The 25,651-nt window shown below is 34.4% G+C and overlaps 1 protein-coding gene and 1 pseudogene across 9 annotated transcripts in view; both read right to left on the minus strand.

Moving 5' to 3' along the window:
• EDEM3 (ER degradation enhancing alpha-mannosidase like protein 3) overlaps positions 1-25,651 on the minus strand; it is a 69,490-nt gene that overhangs the window by 20,213 nt on the left and 23,626 nt on the right. For 6 of the 9 annotated variants that reach the window (XM_023203451.2, XM_023203450.2, XM_023203449.2 and 3 more), the window contains 11 exons: positions 24,577-24,730; positions 18,178-18,312; positions 15,703-15,808; positions 11,912-12,009; positions 10,206-10,331; positions 9,925-10,008; positions 8,316-8,399; positions 7,649-7,773; positions 3,240-3,405; positions 2,217-2,371; positions 900-1,056 (listed from right to left, as the gene is read on the minus strand). In XM_023203451.2, the coding sequence (XP_023059219.1) occupies positions 900-1,056; positions 2,217-2,371; positions 3,240-3,405; positions 7,649-7,773; positions 8,316-8,399; positions 9,925-10,008; positions 10,206-10,331; positions 11,912-12,009; positions 15,703-15,808; positions 18,178-18,312; positions 24,577-24,730 (1,390 nt within the window). The remainder of the gene's footprint in view (positions 1-899; positions 1,057-2,216; positions 2,372-3,239; positions 3,406-7,648; positions 7,774-8,315; positions 8,400-9,924; positions 10,009-10,205; positions 10,332-11,911; positions 12,010-15,702; positions 15,809-18,177; positions 18,313-24,576; positions 24,731-25,651) is intronic. The other 3 variants (XM_023203454.2, XM_023203452.2, XM_023203453.2) reach the window with 3 other exon arrangements.
• On the minus strand, positions 13,907-14,348 carry LOC111536937 (annotated as a pseudogene).

The following is a 25,651-nucleotide window of genomic DNA, read 5'->3' on the forward strand; positions in this document are numbered from 1 at the left end:
TCGTTGCTGAAATATCCTGGAAGCCAAGAAGGGAAAATGTTTTATGAAGGGTTCAGCCAATAGTTACAGAAAAGTCAAATCATACAAGGATTAAGAGGTCACTTGGTGGTAATTATGCCACTGGCAGCCTAACTAAGTAAAAGCAATGTCACAAGACATGTCACTCCCACTGAGGCCAAATAAAACATAAGGAAGAAAGAAGAATACTCTTAAAAGAAGGAAGGATGTGGCAAGAATATGGATGAGATGAAAACTTGAGGGTGTGATGAAGTTGTGGGAGGGCTGAATTTGAGATTAAGGGATACCTGAATACGGTTCTAGGTTAAAAATTATTCAGCAAACTATGTGGTTTTCTCAGAATCAATATACTAATAAGGTAAATAATTTAAAGACTTCGTGTTATAAAAACTTTCAAAGTAAAAATCAATAAAAATGTCTCAAAAAGACATGTTATTTTTCCTAGGCACAGACAAATAAGTGCCTATGATGAATAAAATACTTAAGATTCAGTAGCCCTTTGGAGACTAAAATGATGTAAAACATGGAGATATGAATATTAAAACTAATTACTAGCTTTTGAAGTTATGTTGTAAATAAAAGTAAAAGGGGAAAGCCAATGGACTGAGAAACAGAAAACTTAGATTTGAGTCCTGCATTTGATTATATTAACTTCAGCAAATTACTCAACCTATCTCTGATTTATTTAATTGATTTATACTATCAAGGAGTTGAATTAGATGACTTTCCAAGACACTTCCAAGTCCTAAAATTCTTATTCTCTCACTTCAAACAATATATTTAAAGTGTTTAGAAAGTTGAAATCCATTATCTTATTAAAGCTAATGCGACCAAAGAAAGCAGGGCAGACATGGTATCTAATTAGTGTAGCAATGTCTTACTTGGATTGCATGTTGGACCAACTGGACTCTCCCATCTTTGAGGTGAATCAAACTCACCCCCATCTTCTTCAGGATTTCTAAATGCTCAGGGTTAGTGGCCATGAAATCTCTGGCTCTCAGAGGGGGTTTAGCTCCACTCCTGAAACTCTCCTCTCTGCTAAAAGTAATTACAGGTAAGGCTTTAAAAACTACAAATTAGAATTGGCAAAAAACACATGTCAAATAAAAATGACATTACTTGCAAAATTGCTAGTTTTAGAACTAGTGAAACTGGAATAACTGGAAACAAGTATTTTCTTATACATAATTTAGGTTAACAAGTGGTATAGCTTTCAAATATAACATTTTCTAGTTATAAAAGTATGTACATTATCTACATAAGGCAGTATTAGTCAACAGAACTATAACTATTTAAAGGTACAGAACAAGTTTGCTTGGGGATTTGTTACTACTGACATTACCCTTTAAAAACACAGATTTTTCTCCCAATATTTTAAAAGTAAATCAACACTTGTATCAGTGAATAATAACACTTATGTAAAAATAATTTTTAAAAAGTCCTTGTAATGACCTTTCCAATATAACTATTCGTCGGAAAATGAACTCATTAAGCCAAACAATTTTAACAAGAATAAGTACTCCCTCAAAAACTCAAACCCAAAAAAACAAAATACCTGTATTTTCACTACACAAAAACTATAGACAAAAGGAATTTTTTTTTTTTTTGAGACGGAGTTTCACTCTTGTCACCTAGGCTGGAGTGCAATGGTGTGATCTTGGCTCACTGCAACCTCCACCTCCAAGGTTCAAGTGATTCTCCTGCCTCAGCTTCCTAAGTAGCTGGGACTACAGACGCCTGCCACCATGCCTGGCTAATTTTTTGTATTTTCAGTAGAGACAGTTTCACCATGTTGGCCAGGCTGGTCTCGAACTCCTGACCTCAGGTGATCCGCCCACCTCGGTCTCCCAAAGTCCTGAGATTACAGGCGTGAGCTATCATGCCCAGCCAGAAAATATTCGATGAAACTATTCCATGAAAAATGAGTTACAGAAGTTAAAAACTGTTACATGCTGCCCACTATTATTACTTTAGCTCATAAAATATTGAAAGTTTCCATAATAATAAAAAAGATATTACTGCAAAATAAGCTTTACTATCTTACTAATAATTTTTATTTTAACCAGTGATAGCTACATATCTCAACATTTTCGGCCTACGTGAATGTCTTCTTGGCTGTTGATACATGCTCCCTAAGTTCTCTGTCATTTACTAAGAAACAACTTTGATATCAGAAAATATAAAATAATACATCTTACACTCTGATGATGCCTCTAGGACAGCTCTTATCCACCACATTTTTCAAGGGCTCACGAATACTTTGAGCATACAATGGGTCATTAGGGAAGAGGATCTGAGTATTTGGACAAGTCCAATCAAAGTTACTGTCATCCAGTTCTGTATATTCCGAGGTCTACAATATAAAAACATTTTATGTAAATAGAAATAATTATTTTACATATTTTTTTTTTTTTTTGAGACAGAGTCTCACTCTGTCGTTCAGGCTGGAGTGCAGTGGCACAATCTCCACTCACCGCAAGCTCCATCTCCCGGGTTCATGCCACTCTCCTGCCTCAGCCTCCCAAGTAGCTGGGACTACAGGCGCCTGCCACCATGCCCGGCTAATTTTTTGTATATTTAGTAGAGATGGGGTTTCACTGTGTTAGCCAGGATGGTCTTGATCTCCTGACCTCGTGATCCACCTACCTTGGCCTCCCAGAGTGCTGCGATTACAGTCCTGAACCACCGCGCCCGGCCTACTTAACATCATTTTTTTTTTTTTTTTTTTTTTGTGAGAAGGAGGAGTCTCGCTCTGTCGCCCAGACTGGAGTGCAGTGGCGCGATCTCGGCTCACTGCAAGCTCCGCCTCCCGGGTTTACGCCATTCTCCTGCCTCAGCCTCCCGAGTAGCTGGGACTACCGGCGCCCGCCATCTCGCCCGGCTAGTTTTTTTGTATTTTTTAGTAGAGACGGGGTTTCACCGTGTAGACCAGGATGGTCTCGATCTCCTGACCTCGTGATCCGCCCGTCTCGGCCTCCCAAAGTGCTGGGATTACAGGCTTGAGCCACCGCGCCCGGCCTCTTAACATCATTTTTAAAAGCAAACAGCTAATGAAATACTTAAGTGTATACAGGATGCAATAAAAGAAAACAAAATAAGAAAATGTATATATTTAGTTTCTTCTTACCATACATATATTTATTGAATTTTAGGCATGGATTACTTTTCACTTGGAAAAATAAAACATATAGGAAAATAAGACATTTAATTTAAAAACTCACTGTGTTCTTCTTAGAGATGCTTTGATTTGTAGTAGAGAGCCAAAGAGGTAACAGATGAGCTTCTGTTGTAAAGATGTAATCTTCTATGTCAAAAATAATGTCTTCTTTATCAGCAAATAACAGGTAAAGATATTTAAACATTTCGGCCAAGAAGAAAGAATCCATTCTAAAATAAAAAGTCACAAATAAATATAAGTAGATAAAAATAATTTAAATGCCAACTATATGAAAGCCATAGTCAAGTTAATAATCCTGTCTATACCAACTTAGGTGTTCAAAGAACTATAGAATGTATCAATCTACCAGGGGCAGAATAACCTTGACTCCAAGTATATTCCATGTTAATGAAAAAGACCAGAGGAATTGTCTACCACACTGATACACTGAATCTTGTGAATAATGCAGACAAGATTTTTCTATAGGCCTTTCAGTAAGGGAAAGTTCTCCATTTCTTCTATAGAGAGTCAACAGCAGGGAGGGAACTGATAAATTTTACTAGTGAGAATCATATAAGAATCTTCAACTAAATTAAAGAGCTGGAAAGAGTCATATAAATTTGATGGAATCTATTATGTAGCTATTTAAGTGATTTAAAAAGAAGGCTTTAAAGATAAAGAAATTACTTGCATGTAATTTCCTGGCCAACATGGTGAAACCCCGTCTCTACCAAAAATATAAAAATTAGCCAGGCGTGGTGCCAGGTACCTGTAATACCAGCTGCTCGGGAGACTGCAGCAGGAGAATTGCTTGAACCCAGGAGATGGAGCTTGCAGTGAACCGAGATTGTGTCACTGCACTCCAGCCTGGGTGACAGAGCAAGACTCCAACTCAAAAAAAGAAAAAAAAAAGTTATATGAAAAAAGTACAATGCAAAGTCACATGGGCTACGATTGTAACATTCTAAATATTTATTTACCTGTTAAGAAGGGAATGTGGAGAAATAGAGTAAAACTATATGTGTTTTTACAAGTGATTTAATGTTACAATGTTTTAACAACACTTTAAGAAAAGTTTAAATTAAAACTGTCAGGAAAAGAGCATGGCTGGTAGATGGAGTCACAGTAACACCAAATTTAATTTACTACTCCCCAAAGCATCACACGTTTTGGCAGTAATAAACAACTTCTAGTTTACTGGACAAGTTGCACAATTTCATACCTTTGGCCAAGCACAATTACTGGCACATAGTAGGCACTCAATAAATGTTTACTAAATTAAATGCAAGTTTAAACAGCATGATTAAAGAATGAGTTGGAGAGGCAGTAGAACAAAGAGGTAAAGAACATGGGCTTTGGAAATAGAAAGACCTTCCACTAATTAGTTCTGTCACCATGGGGATATAAGGACTATCAGCTTGAGTTTATTATTCTGTAAAAGGAATATAACAATACACTCATGACATTGGTGTGAAGACTGAGATATTAAATGTCAATTATTTAGCATAGCACCTGGCATACATATGAGATTGAAACTACAGCTATCATTTTTCCCACATATATATGATTTTTTATTTTGGAACAAAAACTCACCTGTACTGTTTCAAAACATTTTTAGCCATTTTGGATATTAATCTTTTTAGACAATATAAAAACACTTTCCTGTTTATCTGCAATACACTTATCATAATTTAACCTTTTCTGATGGACCGACAGTTATTACGTGAGCAAATGCTATCTTGAGAACTGTAGACAGATGAGCAGGATATTGATAATTGGCAAATGCTAGAATAGACAATTTATAAACATTTAGAAAAGAACAAGGCATGGTAAGATAACTACAATATGAATTGGGCAAAGCTAGCAAGTATCAGATCATATGATCTATTTTATATTTTAAAATCATAAACACATACATAAATAAAAATACACAGGCATTAAAAATGCCTGGAAGCCTTTACAAAATTGCTAACAGTAGTAGTCTTACGCAGTTAGGGGAGAGTGTCTTAGCAAGTATCTTCCTATTATTTTTGCCATTTACATTCTTTTTGGTAATTATCCATTATGAGGAAAATACAGATATTTCCATTGTGAAAAGTGTGTGTGTGTGTCTGTGTCTGTGCAGATGACGGGATCCTGGAGGACAGCATAGTGCTTAGACCTATAGGGTAATAAATCACTGCATGCAAAGAGCCTGTAACTGAAAACTCTCCAGTGCAATGCCACGGGGCACTGGCTGTGGTCCAACCAAAATTCTTCCCAACAATTTGGATGAAAAAAATGTAAGGCATGCTTATCTAAACTATAGATCACTGAAAACTGGTAGTTTAGCTAATGAGATTCAACCCCGAGACCAAAATCTAGAAATAAAACAAAAAAAGAAATTTTGCTGAGTTAAGTATAAAACTTGGCTGTTCAAGGGTAGGGTGGGGAACACGCATTTATCAGCAGACTATACAGTTAAGTATGTGAAACTAGTTGATCACAAGCTCACTGTGAGCTGAATATAATAAAGCTCCTAAAAAATCTAAAGCACATTTAATAACACAATATGAGGAAGAATGGTAGTTCTCAACCTTTTGTTTGGCTAAATACATCTGAGAGGCACAACCACCCCCTAAGGAACAGTGAGTCAGTGAAGCAGTGGTCCTCAACTGGATAGAGGGTGGAAACTCATCAGCCTCATAGAAAATTAGTGACCCTTTGCCTGAATCCAGACAGTTACGGGGCTGTTGTGCCAGACACATCTTGAGTATGGTTAATTCCGGACAAGATATTTTAAGAGTTATTGTATATACTGGAATGCAATCAGAATGGGGCAATGTCAGTGTGTAAGAGGTCCAGAAACAATGTCATAAAAGGAGTATCTGGTGGGGAAAAAAAAGAAGGATATTACACTTTGAAAAATGGAACTCTAAACAGTAAATCATGTCTTCCTCTGTAATTCTTCAATCTGTTACCGCTTTTGTATTTTAGAACATATCACATGGTTGTGATTATTTCTTTTTACACACCTATCTTATTCACTAACTGCAAGTCATGGGAGTGCAGGGACTAGTTCTATTTTATCTTTCTACCCCACACTTAAGTGCAGGGACTGGCATATAGTAGGTGCTTATTGTTCTTTAATGAATTGCCAGTATAACATCATTGTCAAGAGCCAATCTGCCTAGATTAGAATTCTGACTTAATCTTAATAACTGTGTGACCTTAGGCAAGTTTCCTAACTTCTCTTTCCCTTGGTTTCTTCACCTTTAAAATGAAGACTATAATAGTACACTTCAGAAAGCTGTTGTAAGGATCAAGTTAGTTAAACACATAAAATGCTTAGAAGACTGTCTGGAGTGCAGGAAACAGTCAATAAATATTATAGGCAAATACACAAGGTATCTGCTTTTATTTTTTGCTATTATTTGTATGCCTGCTTCCAGAACCTAACCATTGCTCATTAGCAGGGATGGAGATTCTAAGCCTAATTAACCATTATCCGAATACTAAGTGAAGAACTAAGAAACAACTCTGTGGGTAGATGATGAGTGCTGTGTTTTTCATGTCTTCAGTCTCACTGCCTGGAACTTCTTTGACATTTTCCTTCTTCTAATTCTTGTTTATCCTTCAGGACATAGGATCTTTCAGGAATCCTTCACTGACTATCACATCCCAACCTGTGCTTCATGCCCCTTTAGTATGTTTCATAACACATACACAATGTTTTAAAAGTCTACTTATTGGCCTGCCTTCAGTGATTCAAAGACAGAAAGGACATATCTTCATATCTTTAATCCTCAAAAACTGGTAAGAGCCCTGGCACGTAAGGGGCCTCAGGAAGTATTTCTGGAATGAACATTTGCTAACCAAATGAACAAACAAGCTTCAGCATTCATTTAGAGATGTGATAACCATATAAGTGATCTTAGAATAAGCAGAGTACTTGTGAATTTCAAATGGAGCACTTTTCATAGCTTGAATACTTCATACCATCTACATCTATCCAGTGTCTAACAAAACAGAAGCTACCACTGGTCTTTCCTACCCCTGCAAGTCAGCAACCGTGTAAGAGTACACACAGCTTTTGAGGAATTCTTGGCTGAACAGGAATCATATTCCAGATCATTCCTCATCTTGGTAACTTCTAATGTTTTACGTAATATAAAAGGAAACTATTATCAAAGAAGAAAAAAAGCAACATTTTAGATAGTCCTAATACCAAGGTTCTGATATTTAACAATCATTGATTCATTTATTCAGAAATCATTTGAGCACCTACTATATGCCAGGCACTATGACAAAAACACAAACGTTTCAAACATACTAAAATTAGTCTATTCAACAGAGTTTAAAAAAGTAAACACAAAGAACAAAGGTCTCTATCCTTTGTACAAGAATTAAGCTTATTTGAATCCTAAATGGTAGTTGCATTTTGTGTTGTTTCAGAGAGACCCTGAGGAAAGGGGGTGTTAGCAATTGTTTTACCTGTCCTCATGACTTCCAGTACGAACATCCTTCATGGCAGCAAATCCGCAAGGCACTCTAGCATATTTATTTAAATTTTCAATAAGTGTCTTCCCTACTTCAAGGTAGTAAGGATCTCCTGTAGCCTATTAAAAAGGAGAATATGTGTGTGTGTATATATATATATATATATAGCTTATATATTACCACATATCCATTCATTTATCAAACATTTATTGAGTACCTACTAGGTGCCAGGCACTGTATCAGGCACTGGAGCACATTATATAGAACTGAGTTCTGAAAAAAAGCTATGAATCTGCTTTACAGAATTTCTTAAATACACAATTATAAAATTTAACTACACAACCTTAGTTTTTAGATTAAATTCCTAATGCTCAGAAAGGCTGCCTGACTGAAGAAAGGCAAGAGACATGCTTTAGAAAGCAGCTCTAGAACATAAAATTTCTCTTTAAAGAAATGTTCACATAATATTTTTTAAAGAAAAAAACCTTACATGTCAGTTCTGGCATCATTCAATAATTCTATGGACTAGATGAATAAGAACCATGATATATCCAATCATTACAATATTAAAAGGGGACTCTGAAAACCCATTTACTATTATAGAGTGAGAGATCCAACAGAGAATGGGGGCTAAACAGTAAAGTGGGGTATCTTTTCTTACTTTATATAAGAAGTAGGTACTTTCTGCAAATTCTGGCCTTAAAGGATGTTGAGCCCAGTGTACTCTGAAATCTGTGGTAAATGCCTGAACAAAACAACATACAAAAGGCATAAAAAAAGTGATTAAACAAGTAGTTCTAGAATATGCAGAATATATATAAATGGGTAAAAGCAATTAAAATAGCAATCATGACATTTTCATCAATAAAACATCGATTTTCATTGCTTAAAATAATTCATTTTGCAAAGGCTGCTATTTTTGCCAATTAAATGGATTATTTTTTAAATGATCATTCTGGCTATTAGAAAACTCAGAAAAACTCAGTAATGAAACTCAGTAATGCCACTACATGGGTCCTGGTGGTCAACATAATTGTGTTTTCTTTTTATCCTTCTACTTTTTCCCCTTATTACTTCTCTAGGTCTCATATTTATTTTTAACTTGTTTAAATTGACAAATAAAAGTGACATATATTTATGGTACACATGACATGGTGTTTCGATATATGTATACACTATGAAATGGCTAAATCAAGCTAATTAACATATGCATTATGTCACATACTTATCTTTTCTGTGGTAAGAATACTTAAATCTCTCTTAGCAATGTGCAAGCATACATATTTCATATTTTAGCTTATATTTTCTTTTGTAACAGCCTCAAATCCTTTATGAAATAAGACAGGGCATTATTTTAAAATAAATAAAATTAGTCTATTTGAAATGTATTCAATAACATAATCAACCGGTTTTTAAAAGAACATAAAAATAAAAGCAAACAAAACCTTTTATGGGAACTAAATAAAAACTTCATTTGTGATAGATGTATTAATTGAAACCTCAGTTTATTCTGTATGGATATGAATTTTCTGCAATGCACAGTCCTACTCACCTGAAGGCTAATAAAACTATACTTTCCAAAACAAACACTTTAGGAACCCTTCTAAGTTGGTGGAATGCTTAGATATCTCACAGAGGGTAGTCAATAAGCAGGGATAGAACAAGGCCATACACACATTTGGAAATTTTTAATGGTACATTTCTGGAAAGCCAAAAAGTATGCTATTAAAATCTTGTCATATCAAGCTAGCAAGAATATTTATTACTAATATAATGTATAAAAACCAGGAAGAATAATTCTCAATCAGCATGAGGAAGAGATGGCATTCTCTACATTTCCAGGGCACATGTGTGAACAACAAAAGTGTATCTAATGTATACAGTTTCATAAGACAAGCTTTAGAAAATAAAAAGTCACAAAATCTCCCTAGCTGGTAGGTACATATAAGAGTCAGAATGAGAGAATATTACAATGGTGTAAGTTAGGAAGAGTTGAGAAGCACTAAGATGGGAGTTTTTTACATGAAATTTAAAAAATGTCAGCATTACCCTAAATCAGACTTCTCTTAACACACAAAGAAAAGCAAAAACATATATAATACTGTACAAACCAAAAATAAACTATTTAATAGGAAAAAAAAAAGAACCAACAAGCCTTGAAGATGCCATTTTCTATCTTTAAATTAGCAACTTATAGTGTGTATGTGTACGTGTGTGCATGTGTGTTTGTGTGTGTGTGTGTAAGATTATTCCAAAAATTATTTGCTTACCTCTGGTAGAAAATTGTGTTTTTTAATCACCTGATATAACATTTCATGAGTTTCAATAGCAGGTCTAATATCCCCCTTTAACACCTAGAAATCAACAACAAGAAAATTACCTAATAAAATATGAGCTGATTTTATCTCTAATCATTACATAAACAGAAAAATGTATACAAATACAATTCTGAACTGCAACTATGTTTTGTAGTTCAGTTTTAAAGATCAAAAATGCACCTAATTAACATCATCATCTTATGTTCATATTAAGAAAGCAGAATTCTTTATACCTGCAAGCCCGGGAAGAAGGCAAGCAAAGCATCCATCCAAGTCCGAGCATTCAGCATTGGTTTGTGGATATGCACATCAAGTAGAAGAGGTGGCTGGCTAATGTACCTCATTATGGCATCATAGTGCTAAAAGATCACAATATGTGTTCATGAAAGTTAGATGAAAAAAGAGGTACTACTCTAAATACATTAAACAGCACTGTGAAGAAATTAAACTAGAATTTATATATAAACTCACTAAATAATTACCAATTTATATAAATATTTAAGTTATTTTAGGTGGAAATCTTTCCAAAATATGTATGTATTCCTTTATGTCCTCTAACTCACATGCAGACTATTAAAGACTATATGTAACATGGGACCTTCTGAGAAAAACGGAACTGAACATCTCCATGTCCTGTGGCGTTAGGCCATGGTTAGTATGCCCACAGGTCCCCTTGGAATATGGCTACCAGCTTCTATATTACAGAATTTGTTTTTTCCTGTATCTTGGAAGTCTGATCCCTTCTCGGCTAACAATATTTTGGCGCTCACTACTATCTAAACTAATGCAGCTAATCACTGCTGCCACTCTTACGGTTTGCTATCTCAGCTTTTTATGGTCTTAGAAAACTCTTTTTCCCTTCTTTTGTCTTCTTCTCCTAGATATTTCTCAGCTTTGACAACAGGTTGAGTTGTAATAACAAGCCAACAAAAATAGTTATTTGTCCCCATTTACCTCAAGAAATTCTTGTTATAATCTAATACACAATCTATGTGATAATTTTATAAAGTAATCAATTAATGACTTATTAAAACTTTTACTAATATTTTTGCAAATTTACCTATTATTTAATCACTATTATTGAGAATTGGCCATAGGTTAAAGGCACTGCTCTAATCACTTTGAATGCATAAACTCAATCCTCCCGATAACCCTATAAATTAGTACCAGTACTCCCATTCTGTAGATGAGAAAGAGGCAAATAATATTAGTTACTTGCCCAAAGTCACAAAACCCATAGGTGGTACAATCAGAATTTAAACCAGTACATCTCCCATACTTTTAATCACCATGTCATACTATCCCATACATATAACATGGATGAACTGATAGGTGAACAAAGAAATGGCAGATTATTTTTAAAAGAATATAGTGATATAATTGATGAGTTTGCTATATTCATTTTGGTTCGCTTCAGTTAAAAAGGTGATTCAAATGGGTTCAACAATCCTCCCACTTTTCCCAAAAAATATGCCTGTGGTTCTGAGCCAGTCTTAAGACTTGCTTTTGAAATGAATACTCACTAGTTTCTCCAAGTTTTCAAAGTCCTGTATCCTTGGTGTAATCAAACTAAGCCAAACTTCCAAGATTTCAAAAATAATTGGAATCCAAAGGAAAAAGCTAACTAGTAACATATTTCATCAATTCTTATCCTTGTACAAAACAAGAAAAGGTAAAATTCAAATCTATTACATCTCTTATTGGCAGATCTGCAAAGTTTCTGATGAAAGGTGAAAATAAAACTACTTTATCAATTAATTTTTTGGAAGGTATGTCACTTTTTATGCTGTCCCTGTCCAACATCATCAAATACTGACACAAAACCACTACACATTTTAAAAATTATTTTTACAATGTCATTTAGGTAATGGAGTTTCTATCAGAATCTGGACTCAAATGAAATTGATTATAAAATTAATATAAAATTGTATGAACTTACTGTGTTAAATCTTTCCAGAAAACTGTCATCTCCAAGCAAGACATAGGCTTTCAATAGATATTCATAATATGAATCAATCCCTGCTCCAACTCCACTATCTATGGAAACACAAATGTGATTTTTCATTAAACAACTGTTAAATTAAAAAAAAAAAAATCACTTAATAAAAATTTCAAGGCCTGAAAACATTCAGACGAATCACAATGATACCACTATAACTTACTACTGTAACTTCTTATAATCAAGATAAAACTTTGGAAAATGTACACAATTAAATAACGCCTAAACAACACACTACCTGATTCTCAAAATCAATGGTTATTTAACAAGATGCAAGGGTAACAATAAAATATCAAAGAACTTTCACCCACTTAAAGAGAATATAATTAGTGGCAAATAAGACACAAATGTTTTTACTTTTTCCACGTTTGTTTTTAACTTTGCTTCATAAAGCCACTGAAAATTGAGTCTTCTTTCATGTATAGAATTTCTAACTTAAAATTTTGATAAAGAAATGAAAAAGCCATGAATGGCATTTTTTGCCATAAATTCATATACCAAAAAGTAAAACACAATCCAACTGAATTACATATGCTTCCCTCTTCTCCAACAGCTTCAGACATTTTTCTATATATTTTGTATTATTAAAATCAATTCTAATTTATGCAGATAAGAAAAAAATGATTTATAAGAATTATCTTCAAAATTACCTCTATATACTTCTACTTCATCCCTCCATCATCACCAAATCTGTTGCTAAAGTGAACAATGATGCAATATACTCTGTGAGGGGGCCCAAAGCAATCTGTAAGTTAATTTCCTAATTTTCCAAAGACTTCAACATTTTGCCAATATAAACAAAAAAGATGCAAGTAGACCAAAATCATCCAGTTAGTAGGAGGAAAAATCCATACTACACAGATTATTTAACTAATGTTTATTTATGCCTTTCCTTCAAGCTATAAGCACTCCTTAGATTAGCATTAAATTACACTGTGCATATATATGTCTACACCAGTTTAGATTTGCCCTGGAACAGATAATTACATTTAAAATAAATAATTTTCTAACTATTTCATAGTTTAATTAGCTCTTAGTTTCACTGGGGGAAAATAAGCATCTTGTGTTCTTTAAGAAACTGGTATGTATAAATGAATAGTAAATTCACTTAAATCTTGAGGAAATCTAAAGATGAAGTCTCTTGTTTTGCTTTTTCTTAAAAAGGAAAAAAGAACCAAAGCCAAGAAAAAATTAAAGAACAATAATAGTATCTACTCTTAAAAAGAAGAAATGCTATCTAACACAAAAATGAAACCTATAGATTCAAAAAACACTTATTTTACTGTCTTAACCAATAAAAAAAAAAAAAAATGATAGGTGGAGTCTAGACCACTTAGAATTGAACCAACTCTAGACAAAAATGAAGATGGTACAATGATGTGACTGCAAGGAAATGACTAAAGAAATTTCAGTTTTCACATTTGTAACAATATATTGATGCACAAAATATCAAAAATACAAAGTCTGGATTTTTCCTCGTAGGTCTGTAATACACTATCAAAACTTCTATTTAATGCATTTGTATTTGCATTATAAATGCATTAAGCTTTCTCTGTTTATATATATGCTATACAAGCACATACATGCTGGTACTTTACCATGAAAATAATAGTTTTTATCTCAAACTAGTGAGTTGTCTTTTTATCCGTATTTATATACATGTCATTCCTATTGTAAGACACGCTTTTCTAGTGGTACATTTAAATCAACATATTATGTTACTTTAAATCTTCATCTTTAAATGAGTCTTTTTAGTGTTATGACATAGTGGATTTAATTTAACAGCTGAAGTACAATATGGTAACTAGACTGTACTATTCAATTCACAGATGTAGGAAAATATTTGATTTTTAAAATATAATCAAGATGAGACTAGACAATCATAAGCAGTGAAATACTAGAAAACAGTGAATGAATACATAAGATGATTTTTCATCAGTGGTCATTCAATATTTTGCTTTTAGGAACTTGGAAGAAATCATCTTGAGTTTCAAATGTTCTGGTACATCTAGTCATTTCTTAGCTTCCTCAGTATAACCCTGAATTACTGAAATAACTGGTCTGGGGTAGCCAACAATGGCCATATTGAGGATTTCCCCATAGAAGTCCTCTTTGAAGGTATACATGATAAGAGTTTCCATGGACTGTTTTGTGTTCCTGTAGTATGGGTTCCATCTCATGCTCACCACCAACTTATGGACATCTCCACTTCCAACACTAATCCAACCATAATAAACACCAGTGGATACATCACCTGGAAGATTATCTACTACTTGTTCACTTGTTCAGGAAAGTGAACTGTGGGGATGCCAAGATCCTTGGAGCTGCGGCCGAAGCTCTGCACTACTTGTCAGCAGAAGTACGGCAGGTGCTTCATTCTGCTGGGGTATGGGCTGTGTCTGGGTCTGTGCATCCACAAGGTGGTGCTTATTACATTATTGAAATGACTAAGTAAAATGGGCCATGCATGAACCACTAAGACTGTTGTGTCATAATGCAATTATTATGCTTAATTCAAAATTAATTACAATTAACTTGCACCTGAGGTCTGAGGTGGGCTTAAAAGAAAAAAGAAATTACAAAATTCTGAAGCCACAATTCAGATCTGTTTCAGAAACCATTTAGATGACACAGAAAAATTTTATACAATACTGAATAAAGGTAATAATTTTATTTTATTATGTTTGAATTAATAATTTTATACTTTTTATTTATTTAAATATAGGCAGTTACCTTTTATTTTACATATAAACAAGATAAGCTTTTTAGAAATAGAGAAAATGTATAAAAAAGAGGCTTTAAGAATATTCTAGTTTATTTCCATTCATCTATGCTTGTTTTATCAGGGTGTTTTAGAAAGATAAAATCACACTCTTTGTACAATTCAATATCCTGTTTGTTCATAAAACATTGTTATATGTTCCTTCCCATGCTTCTGATTTATTTTAATAACAATATTCCAACACTGACATAAAATAATCTTCTTAGCTTTTTTTAATTGATGGTTACTCAAGACTGTTTCCCAATTTTCTGCTACTTACAAATAATTGCATGGAACATCTTAGTTTTCTATGTTTTGTATCATTGCTCAGACTAGATTCCCAGAAGTAAAATTATTAATCAAAGGGACTAACATCTCATTACTGGGCACTTACTTCATAGTAAGTGTAGTACATGCCCGGCACTGTTCTAAGCACTTTACATTGGTTAACTCATTTAATCCTCATACAGAACAACTAATTACTATTAATATGCCCATTTTACAGAAACGGAATAGACAGGCACACAGAGGTTAAATAAGTTTCCCAAGATCACATAGCTTGAATCTAACAACATGACTCCAGAGTCTACGCTCTTAGCTACTATATTTCTGGAGGTAGGGAAGAAAAAAAAGAATTTATTGAACACAGATTCTTACTAAATCACACCTTGATGTGAGATGGCTGAGGAACTCTGGTTCTCTAGTTTTCAAATAAATTACAGTGTTTCAGCTATACCCTATACCTACAATGCTATATCCATTAAGAAATAGAATACTAAATCATCTAGAAGGAGTGTGTCACATTTGGCATCAAAAAAGAAAATCTGGCTAAATTAATTAAAATTCCAGCAATCCTGTGAGAACCTATGCTTTATAGTATCCCAAAGATTACTTTAACAAATGAAAATTCTGTATTTCCCAACCATTTTGAGGATGCAAAGGCTTGATTTAAAAAGCCTAACTTACATACCTTTTCGTACCCAATCTCCAGTATGAATATTTATAGTCACGCCCACTAAATTACTACTTCGTTGTCTTTTTTCCCAGAGAAAATCGAGAGCTTTTCTGGCATATTCCTGTAATTAAAAAAAAAAAAAAAAAGAAAAAGAAAGAAATGCATAATTGAAGAACTGAGTATCTTTGGCAAATAGGAAACAAACAAACAAAACTCAAAGGCCAATGGCATATTTCAAGAATTAGGTTAAATTTCTAAGATAACTATTTATAAAACAAATTTCCTTAAAACTCAAAGCTTGGCTCTTTTTCAACCAATCAGTGTAGTTAGGAAAGACTCTCAATAAGCTATTCAGAGGAGGGCTCGCTTTGAGACCATTCATTTCATCTACTCTTTTTTTTTTCTTCATTTCATCTACTCTTGTAGCACAAGTTCATATTCACACACACGCATTATTAAATTATATTAATTGCTTATATAACTAGATATACTTGTTAAAGGAATTTCTATCACTTAAATGCAAAGTAAAAATCTCCCTAGATACTCTTATTTAGAAAACTGGAAGAGAATTTCAAAGGTAGTATGCTATCTTTGAAAGTCATTTCAGATCCTACTTTTTAAATGGTATGCAAGTTCATTAGTAAAAAGCTATTAAATCAACTACGCTACTAAATATTTGATAACAACAAACTTGTAACCTTATGATATGTTTTTCTTTTTCTCATTTATTTTATCTACTAGACACTAAATGAGCTGTGATCAAATTTTTGGCTTTGGATGAAAAGATGTCACAAAATATAAATGCAAAGGGCAAGTACAGGTAGGTTTCTAAATTAATCTCAGAGCATGAACCTATTTAGCACTGCAGAAGGACTTCTATAAAAGAAAAAGTCATTAAACCAATTTGCCACTTGGTAGATTAGAGAGTGTAAAATAGTTATAATTCCTAACGCAAACTATGCTGATTTCTTTCAACCACAAAGCAGGTTATAAATTTTAATTAAATGGCAGAATTTCAGAGCCAGGAAACTTCAAAAACATTATATTTCCCTACTCTTACTCTACAGCTAAGAAAACAGGCCTAGTGAAATTCAAGATTAGCTAGAGTTTAAAATTGAATTACAGGACAAAAAACTAATATGAGAATTCAGATCTCTTTATAATTAGACCAAGGGTCAGCAAACTTTTTCTGACAAGGACCAGATATTTCAAGTGCTATGGGTCACACAGTAAATGGCACAATTACTCAACTCTGTCACTGTAGCACCAAAGCAGCCACAGATAAAAACAAACAATTGAGCATGGCTACGTTCCAATAAAACTTTATTAATAAAAACAGGCAGTGGCTGGACTTTGCTCACAGACTGTAGCTTGCCAACCCTGTATTAGATCAATGCTTTGTCAACTGCATCTTCTCTGATGGTAAATTACTGCACATTCAAGAATTTTTTTAAAAATCACATGATTTTCAACAGATTTATTCATAAACACAAAATAGCTCATTGGAAAGTGTATGGATTTCAAATTCAGAAAGACATGGTTTCTAATTCCAATTCCATGCATCACCTACCAGCTGTGCAGGTCTGTCATACTCTTTGAGCCTTATTTTCCTCACCTGTAACTGCATCAATATCTGAGAGTTTATAATTATTAAAGTACGCAAAAGTATCCACACTTTTTAATGAAGGGAAAATATTAGTGAACAATATATAGAATAAAAATTTAAGTTTAAAAGATGAACCAACCAAACATGATAAATCTGTCCTTGAGACATTTTAACTTACAGACATACATACATACAAAGTCAATTTGTTTTCTTTACATTCAGATCTAATATCTGTAATGCTGGTACACAGTCCCTATTTCTGCTTGTTCTGTTTGCCATTTGCTGGATTTTTAAACATTAACCTAAGTCATATGCTTGAAAAAGAGGGTGCTTTGTGTTAACACTGCACTCCAATGACATGCTTAAATAATGAGATTGTTTTAATGAGAGACATAGCTAGTCCACAACAACTATGTGGGGATATTAAGTCTTTTGGATAATGAATAACATTTCCTTTGCAGTAACAAATTTACAGATTCGAGTCTCAATCAAGACTTAAGTACAAAAATTTCACTGTGTTTTAGAAGACTAGTGAAAGTTCCAGAACTTTCAGAAGTGCAATAGACCACCTGGAAGTCTAACAAATAAAACACAGGGACATAGGATTTCATGTAAGACATTTACGATATCAAGGAGACATCAAATTCATTTAAGTAACATGGCTAAAAAAATTTCTAAGACTAAACCTAAACATATACTTTATAGCTGGTGTACAAAATGCAAAGTTGGATTTAACATAGCTCCTTCACAATGTTCTAGGTTTTTGACAAAACCCATGTAAAGGAATTTAGACATAAAGTTCACAAAATAACAGTAATTCTCCAACTAGATATAAAGTTAGTTATGCCCAATACCCAGGATATCAAAGACCGTAAAAAGCAAACCTCAAATATTGTTGCTCCTGTGAATCGACTTAAAGCAGCAAATTCAAGGATCAAGGTACCTGCACAAGCCGTACAGGTATCTGTCTCAGTTCCTGTCCGAGCTTCTGGTTTTCTGATGCCAAACTTTAAATTAATCTGAATACAATTAGAAAATTGTCATTAGCAGTTATCAAGATAATGACTTTCTGCTAAGAAACTACTTTTCAGTCGAGTCCTTACATAAAATCATAAAAATAATTCATAAAATAACTAAACACTGAAATTCAATCTGATGATCTCTGTGACCTTCCAATTAACATCTAGGGAAATATACTCTAAGCACATAATATTCATGAAGTAAGGGAATATTTACAAGGGAAATTACACACAGAAGGTATCTTTTATAACAATTTTGTTCCCTGGACAGTTTGAATTAGTAAGTATAAGAATAGGGAAGTAGACCAGCCTTAGAAGAAATCAGGGTTAGTTTAGAATTTGTGAAAAACCAGTCTATATTATATATTAACTAGTTCATCATAGAGAAAAAATGGATTCTTATGATGTATATTTAAAAGGAAATTAAAATTTCATTTACGGGTTTTAAGGGTTTTGAAATACAGAGTGTGTCACCTTGCTGGCAGGCTAACACCACAAGGGAAATTTTTTCAAAGGGGTATTTATTAAGTCAAAGAAAACCAAATAGGCCATGAGCGGTAGCTCATGCCTGTAACCCCAGCACTTTGTGAGGCCAAGGTGAGTGGATCACTTGAGGCCAGAAGTCTGAGACCCGCCTCGCCAACATGGCATAACCCCATCTCTACTAAAAATACAAAACTTAGCTGGACATGGTAGCGTGTGCCTGTAATCCCAGCTACCTGGGAGGCTGAGACACGAATCTCTTGAACGTGGGAGGCGGAGGTTGCAGTGAGCCGAGATAGCACCACTGCACTCCAGCCTCAGTGACAGAACAAGACCTTGTCTTAAAAAAAAAAAATAATAATACCACAATATGAACCTGGATTAACTAGAACCAAACTGAGCAGACACTGATTAAAATTAGAATATTTTTCAGCAATCCAAATAACCAACAAAAAAGGAGGTATATGCCAAGGATTTAGCCAATAACAAACAAAAAAAATCAAACATAAAACATCATGGGTATACTCTTGGCTATTATTCAAACTGTATATAAAGAGAAGCTCAAAAAAATTTATATTTCAACTTATCTGGATAAATCAATTGCTAGGTATACCTAGTGCCTGAACAGTGTCCAATCAACAGATTCCAGGCATTTCTAAACAAACACCCCCTCAACAACAAACGAACAACAAATGTGAAACGTAGGTGAGACATGGGGATCTGATCACTATTAATGTTGTCCTCAGTACTGCCATTTATCTTACTTTGTAGAGTGCTACTTGAGACATTTTCACGTGCTATTAGCCTAGCAGTGCCCCTCCATCCCCTCCCAAACTTGTAATTATCTCTATCATTTGTACTATTGTAGGATTAGCTAGTTTTAGGTAGTTCTGCACCATAAACAAGAACGAAAAGTATCTCCTGCCCCCTTATGCTGCCTGTATCCCTATCTACAGAACTGAAATTGAAAATTGATACTAAGAATGACTGACTTACAATGAAGCAGTCCTTAATAATAAAGATTTAATTACATTAATTACACTAAGGTAAAGTATAATTTTACAAATATTTGCAATAAGAGTCAACAGTGAAAAATATTTTCTGGTCAGTTGTGTTAATTACTACAATCAACTAATCAATATTTATTGCTTATTTACCTACCATGTGGGGGATATTATGACAATATACAAAGGAATAGATCCTTGTCCTCAAGGAGCTTAAAATCCAGACAGAGCAAATAAGACAGATATGTAAACAGAGAAAATAACTAACAATGAAAAGTCATAAATTAAGTGCCAAACAAATGGAAGTCACAAGTGCTAAAGTGTGAATTTCAGAAAAGGAAATAACGCTGAATTGGGAGTAGTTGAGAGCTAAGAATGACAAAGTCCAAGAGTAGTCATAAGAAAGCAAAAGCAGAATAGAGAAGAATAAACATTTGTGTATCCCACTTTCAGTACTCTTTCCCTTAAAATGGAAATACTTTGAATCATTAACGTTTTAGTACAATAATACTTAAGATGTTTGTATATTGAACTGTATCGCAAGATGATTGCTATAAAATTTGTAAAAGGACTATTTATTAACACAACTATCTATAGTATCTGCTCATTTCGATCTTGTATCCTTCCTGAAGATAAGTGGTATTAAACACCTTTTTTTTTGGTGGGGGATGGAGTCTCGCGTCGCCAGGCTGGAGTGCAGTGGCATGATCTCGGCTCACCGCAACCTCCACCTCCCGGGTTCAAGCGATTATCCTGCCTCAGCCTCCTGAGTAGCTGGGATTACAGGCACACACCACTACATCCAGCTAATTTTTGTATTTTTAGGAGAGATGGGGTTTCACCATGTTAGCCAGGATAGTCTCAATCTCTTGACCTCGTCATCAGCCCGATTTGGCCTCCCAAAGTGCTGGGATTTCAGGAGTGAGCCACCGCACCCAGCCAGTATTAGAGAACTTTTAAATGCAGAACCAAGATGCATTTCAGTATCCAAGGGGCACTACCATTTCCACAAATCAGGGAAGAAGGATTCAGGGCGTTTTTTGCTTATGGGATCCTCTGGTAATCTAGGGGCTGGTAGGTAGGTTCCTGTCCTCCTGACTAGGACTCAAATGACTGGGTTTAGAGATAGCACTGGTGTAGTATCTATTACTGCAGAAATTAGTAACAAGGAGCTTATTGTCCTGCTTTCTTGAGAGGTTTAAGACAAAAAGAGATGAAAGCAGGAATAAAATAAAGCATGAAGCAATCCAGAACCTGGTTCCTCCTAATTCTGTGTTCTTGAGAGTCACAAGGCAATTTTTAAAAGGACACCTTTTTATTAAAAGAAAAAGCATAAATTACCTACACTAAACTTGTTTACACTGTCTTTTTGCTACACTAGAAAATCCTTAAAATATGTCTAAATCATAACAGAATTCTTACTAACCTTATATTTTATGAATATAATAATCTACTCAACGTTCGTAATGAGGTCTTACCTGAAAAGCTGGCAGGTTGCTTTTAATTAACTTTGAGGAAATGGCATTACAAAGTGTGTACTAGCTCTAAAGGTTATATATGAGTTTAAAAAATGACCACTAACTCTTACAATAACATTTCTGCACAGTACATTCATCTGAGTTAAAACCATTAATGCAAATACTATCAATTACAGATGCTTATCTAAGAGAGACTGATTACACAAATTTTCATGGGCCAAAGCATACTAAGCATGTATAAGAAAGGATGAGACAGTAGTTATTTTTCTTCTATTGTCCTATTATAAAAAATCTTTTTTAAAATTTTGACACTTCAGAGGATAAGAAAATAATGTAAGTTTCTTTGTTTTACCATAATGCTCATAGTATCTTCTGTTTTAATTCCTTGCTTGATTCTCATGTTATGGCAAAAGTAAAGATATGCTAGATTCCTCAAAATCTAACACTTCCATTTATAATAAAAACTAAAAGTATTTACTGAAAGTAAACTGAATTAAATAAATGTTTATATATTGTTTTTAAAAATTTTGGTTTTAATTTTAATATGCTAAAAAAAGATCAACAAATTTAACTGTACTAATAAGCAAAGAAATTCATATTAAAATATAATTCAATTTTTTCTCATTAAGTTGGCAAAATAATAATATACAGTGTTAGTAACAGTAAAATGACACATGTACTTTTACAACACTGTGAAGTAAAAAAGTAGAATCTTTCCGGAAAGCAACTGGGCAATAAGTACCTGATGTCTTAAAAAGCATTCCCTACTCTGTGACTTATTATTCCTCTCTGAGTAATGTATCCTAAGGAAGAAATAAAAACTGTGCAAAAAGGTGTGTATAAGAATGTCTACAGAGGCCAGGCACGATGGCTCACATCTGTGAGTCCAGTACTGTGGGAGGCCAAGGTGGGAGTATCTCTTAAGCCCAGGAGTCTGAGACTAGCCTGGGCAACATAATGAGAACCCCATCTCTACAAACAATTTGTTTAAAAGTCAGCCAAGCATGGTGGCACGTGCCTATAGTCGCAGCTACTCAGGAGGCTGAGGTGGGAGGATCACTTGAGCCCAGGAGCTGGAGGCTGCAGTGAGTTATTATCACACCACTGTACTCCAGCCTGGGTGATAGAGGGAGACTATCTCAAAACAAACAAACAAAATGAATGTTCACTGGAAAGCTTTTTAAAATATCAAACTAGAAATTTAAATAAGAAGACATTTCATTCTAGTCTGTTTAATTTTTAAAAAGTGCTAGTCACAACTCACTAAATTGATAAAGCATTGCCCTATATCATGCTATATCTCCAATCAAGGATGACTTCTTGATGAAGGAAATGAGCCTTATTTGATTTGACTTACATTGATAGAGAAGTTATGCCAGGTGACAGAGATGGTAAGCCTAAAGGCATGGAATGAAAAAAAAAACTTAGAGACTCTGGGGACACTATAGATTGTTGTGGTTGAAATAGAACAATGATTTCACCAGGATATGGAAATATGAGAGAATGTCAGAAAGTCTATTGCCAAATTATAAAACACTCTGAAAGTTAAGGGACACTCAATACAATACAAAGAGCCATACAATTTTTGAAGATAAATTGACAAAAACTAGATTTTAGTGATACTGGTTTTTCAAGTGCTCTGAAGCATAAACCAAGAGAGAAAAGAGTAAGACAAATATAAGAAAAGAAAAAAAACTGACAGAGTTTGGTAATGGCTAAGAAAAGAAAAAAAAACTGACAGAGTTTGGTAATGGCTGAGTTTGGTAAGAGGGAGAGAGTAATAGTGTTAATAAAGAATGACAAATAAATCAGAAGAAAAAGCTCTTTCCATCTTCAATGGCTTCTTCCCCTCTGCTTTAAAGGAGAAAACCAGTAAAACTCCTTCAACTGACTTTATTGCCAACTCTCCTTTAACTACCAACACTGAAGAAATCTTAAAATGAGTGGTTCATTCCTATTTACTTTCACCTACTTTGAATCCTTTCGTCTTTATTCACTACAACTTCATGGCTCTGTTTGCACCCAATTCTCAAGTTTTCTAGAACACTTCCTCCTTTCGAAGTTCCCTTCTTTGGATTTTATAATATTGTACACTACACTACACTACATTACAGTTCTCCTCTTAAATCTCTGTATACTTTACCTTCTACTGGCTGTCCTTCCTCCTCATGCCCTCCCTCTGTCCTGTGAGTTCTATCTCTATCCTCTCCTTTGGACAGTTAACACCTACATACTAACTGCTTCAATTATATCTTCTACACAAATAATTTTGTGCCCAAGTTCTGGTCTAGCATCTGTTCTTCCTTCTGCAGCATAATCTAATCTGTAATGTAATGACACATTAAAGCTTAAATTATACATATACACAATGGAATACTATTTGGCCATGAAAAAGAATGAGATCCTGTCATTTACAACAACATGGATGGAAGTGGAGGACACTATGTTAAATGAAATAAGCCAGGCACCCAGGCGCGGTGGCTCATGCCTGTAATCCCAGCACTTTGGGAGACTGAGGCAGGTGGATCACGAGGTCAGGAGATCAAGACCATCCTGGCTAACACGGTGAAACCCCGTCTCTACTAAAAATACAAAAACTTAGCTGGGCATGGTGGCAGGCACCTGTAATCCCAGCTACTCAGGAGGCTGAAGCAGGAGAATGGCGTGAACCTGGGAGGTGGAGGCTGCAGTGAGCCGAGATTGTGCCACTGCACTCCAGCCTAGGCGACAGTGCAAGACTCCATCTCAAAAAAAAAAAAAAAGAAAGAAAGAAATAAGCTAGGCACAGAAAGACAAATTTTGAATGTTCTTACTTATTTGTGGGAGCTAAAAATTGAAACAATTGATCTCATGGAGGTAGAGAGTAGAACTATGGTTATCAAAGGCTGGGAAGGGTAGTTGGTGGGGATGGGGAATAGGGGATGGTTAATGGGTACAGAAACAGGTCAGACAGAATAAGATATAGTATTTAATAGCACAACAGACCAATTACAGTCAATAGAAATGTATCATACATTTTAAAACAACTAAAATAGTATAATTGGAATGTCTGTAACACAAAGAAATGATAAATGCTTGAGGTAATGGCCACCTCATTTACCCTGATGTGATTATTACACATCACATCACTTAGAAGTGTAATCAGTTAATTGAAATGAAAATACAAATTTGTTATATAGCTTTGAAGCATTTTTTTTCAGCCTCAAGCAGGTGAACAACAATGGTTCTGATCACAAAACTTCATTTTGTAAAACAGCAAAGAAAGTACATAAAGACTCATATTTTTCAGAAGTACTTACTCTTGGATAAGGAAGGCCACTGGTAGTGTTGAAAGCCGGTAAAAGTTTGTAACCTAACTGCTTTGCCATTTGGAGAAGTTCATCATTGTACCACTGCATATATTCACCTTTTTCTTTCAGCATGATTGCCAGGGAGTGCCCACCCAAAAGACCCCTAGGATCACAGAAATGAAACATTATCCCTATCTTACAGACAATTAAAAGTTACCATCTAAACAGGTGTGGGTACTTTGTTACAAAATTTAACATATTTAAAGAAAAACAAAACTTATTTAAACATTATTTACTTAACACTGTCTGCTCATTTGATGGCAAACCATTACAATTACAGAATCAATTTTTTTTAAATTAGATATTCTATCCCGTTGTGAAGTGTTTTGTGTTCTTAAATAGATTAAATTTTCTTAAAGAAAATCCCAGATATTACATTTAACAAATCTAACAAATATTTTAACAAATTTTTAATTTAAAAATTTAGTTGTATCACCATGAAGCCTTTAACTTATAATATTATTTAAAATACAAAAATCTCTCACTCTAGATTAATAAACTATGTACAATTTCTTGTATTTAATTGAAGAGTAGACTCACTTTGACAAAAAGAAAGGAGTTACAATAACAAACATTTAATCAAAACTATAAAAATTAAATAAAGTTGAAACTTGAACTAATAAATCCTATAATTTCATCTTTTTAAAAAAATGTCCTGGCCAGGCACAGTGGCTCACGCCTGTAATCCCAGCACTTTGGGAGGCCGAGGCAGGTGGATCACGAGGTCAGGAGATCGAGACCATCCTGGTCAACATGGTGAAACCCCATCTCTACTAAAAATATAAAAATTAGCTGGGCGTGGTGGCAGGTACCTGTAATCCCAGCTACTTGGGAGGCTGAGGCAGGCGAATCACTTGAATCAGGGAGTCGGAGGTTGCAGTGAGCCGAGATCGCAGCACTGCACTCCAGCCTGGCAACACAGCGAGAGTCTGTCTCCAAAAAAAAAAAAAAAAAAGTCCCAAGAGCATTTCAAACTGTTTGTTGAGAGGTAATCTTGTAAATTCAGTTTCATATGGCTTACCTG

Source organism: Piliocolobus tephrosceles, chromosome 1 (assembly GCF_002776525.5).
Source record: "Piliocolobus tephrosceles isolate RC106 chromosome 1, ASM277652v3, whole genome shotgun sequence".
Lineage (NCBI taxonomy): Eukaryota > Metazoa > Chordata > Mammalia > Primates > Cercopithecidae > Piliocolobus > Piliocolobus tephrosceles.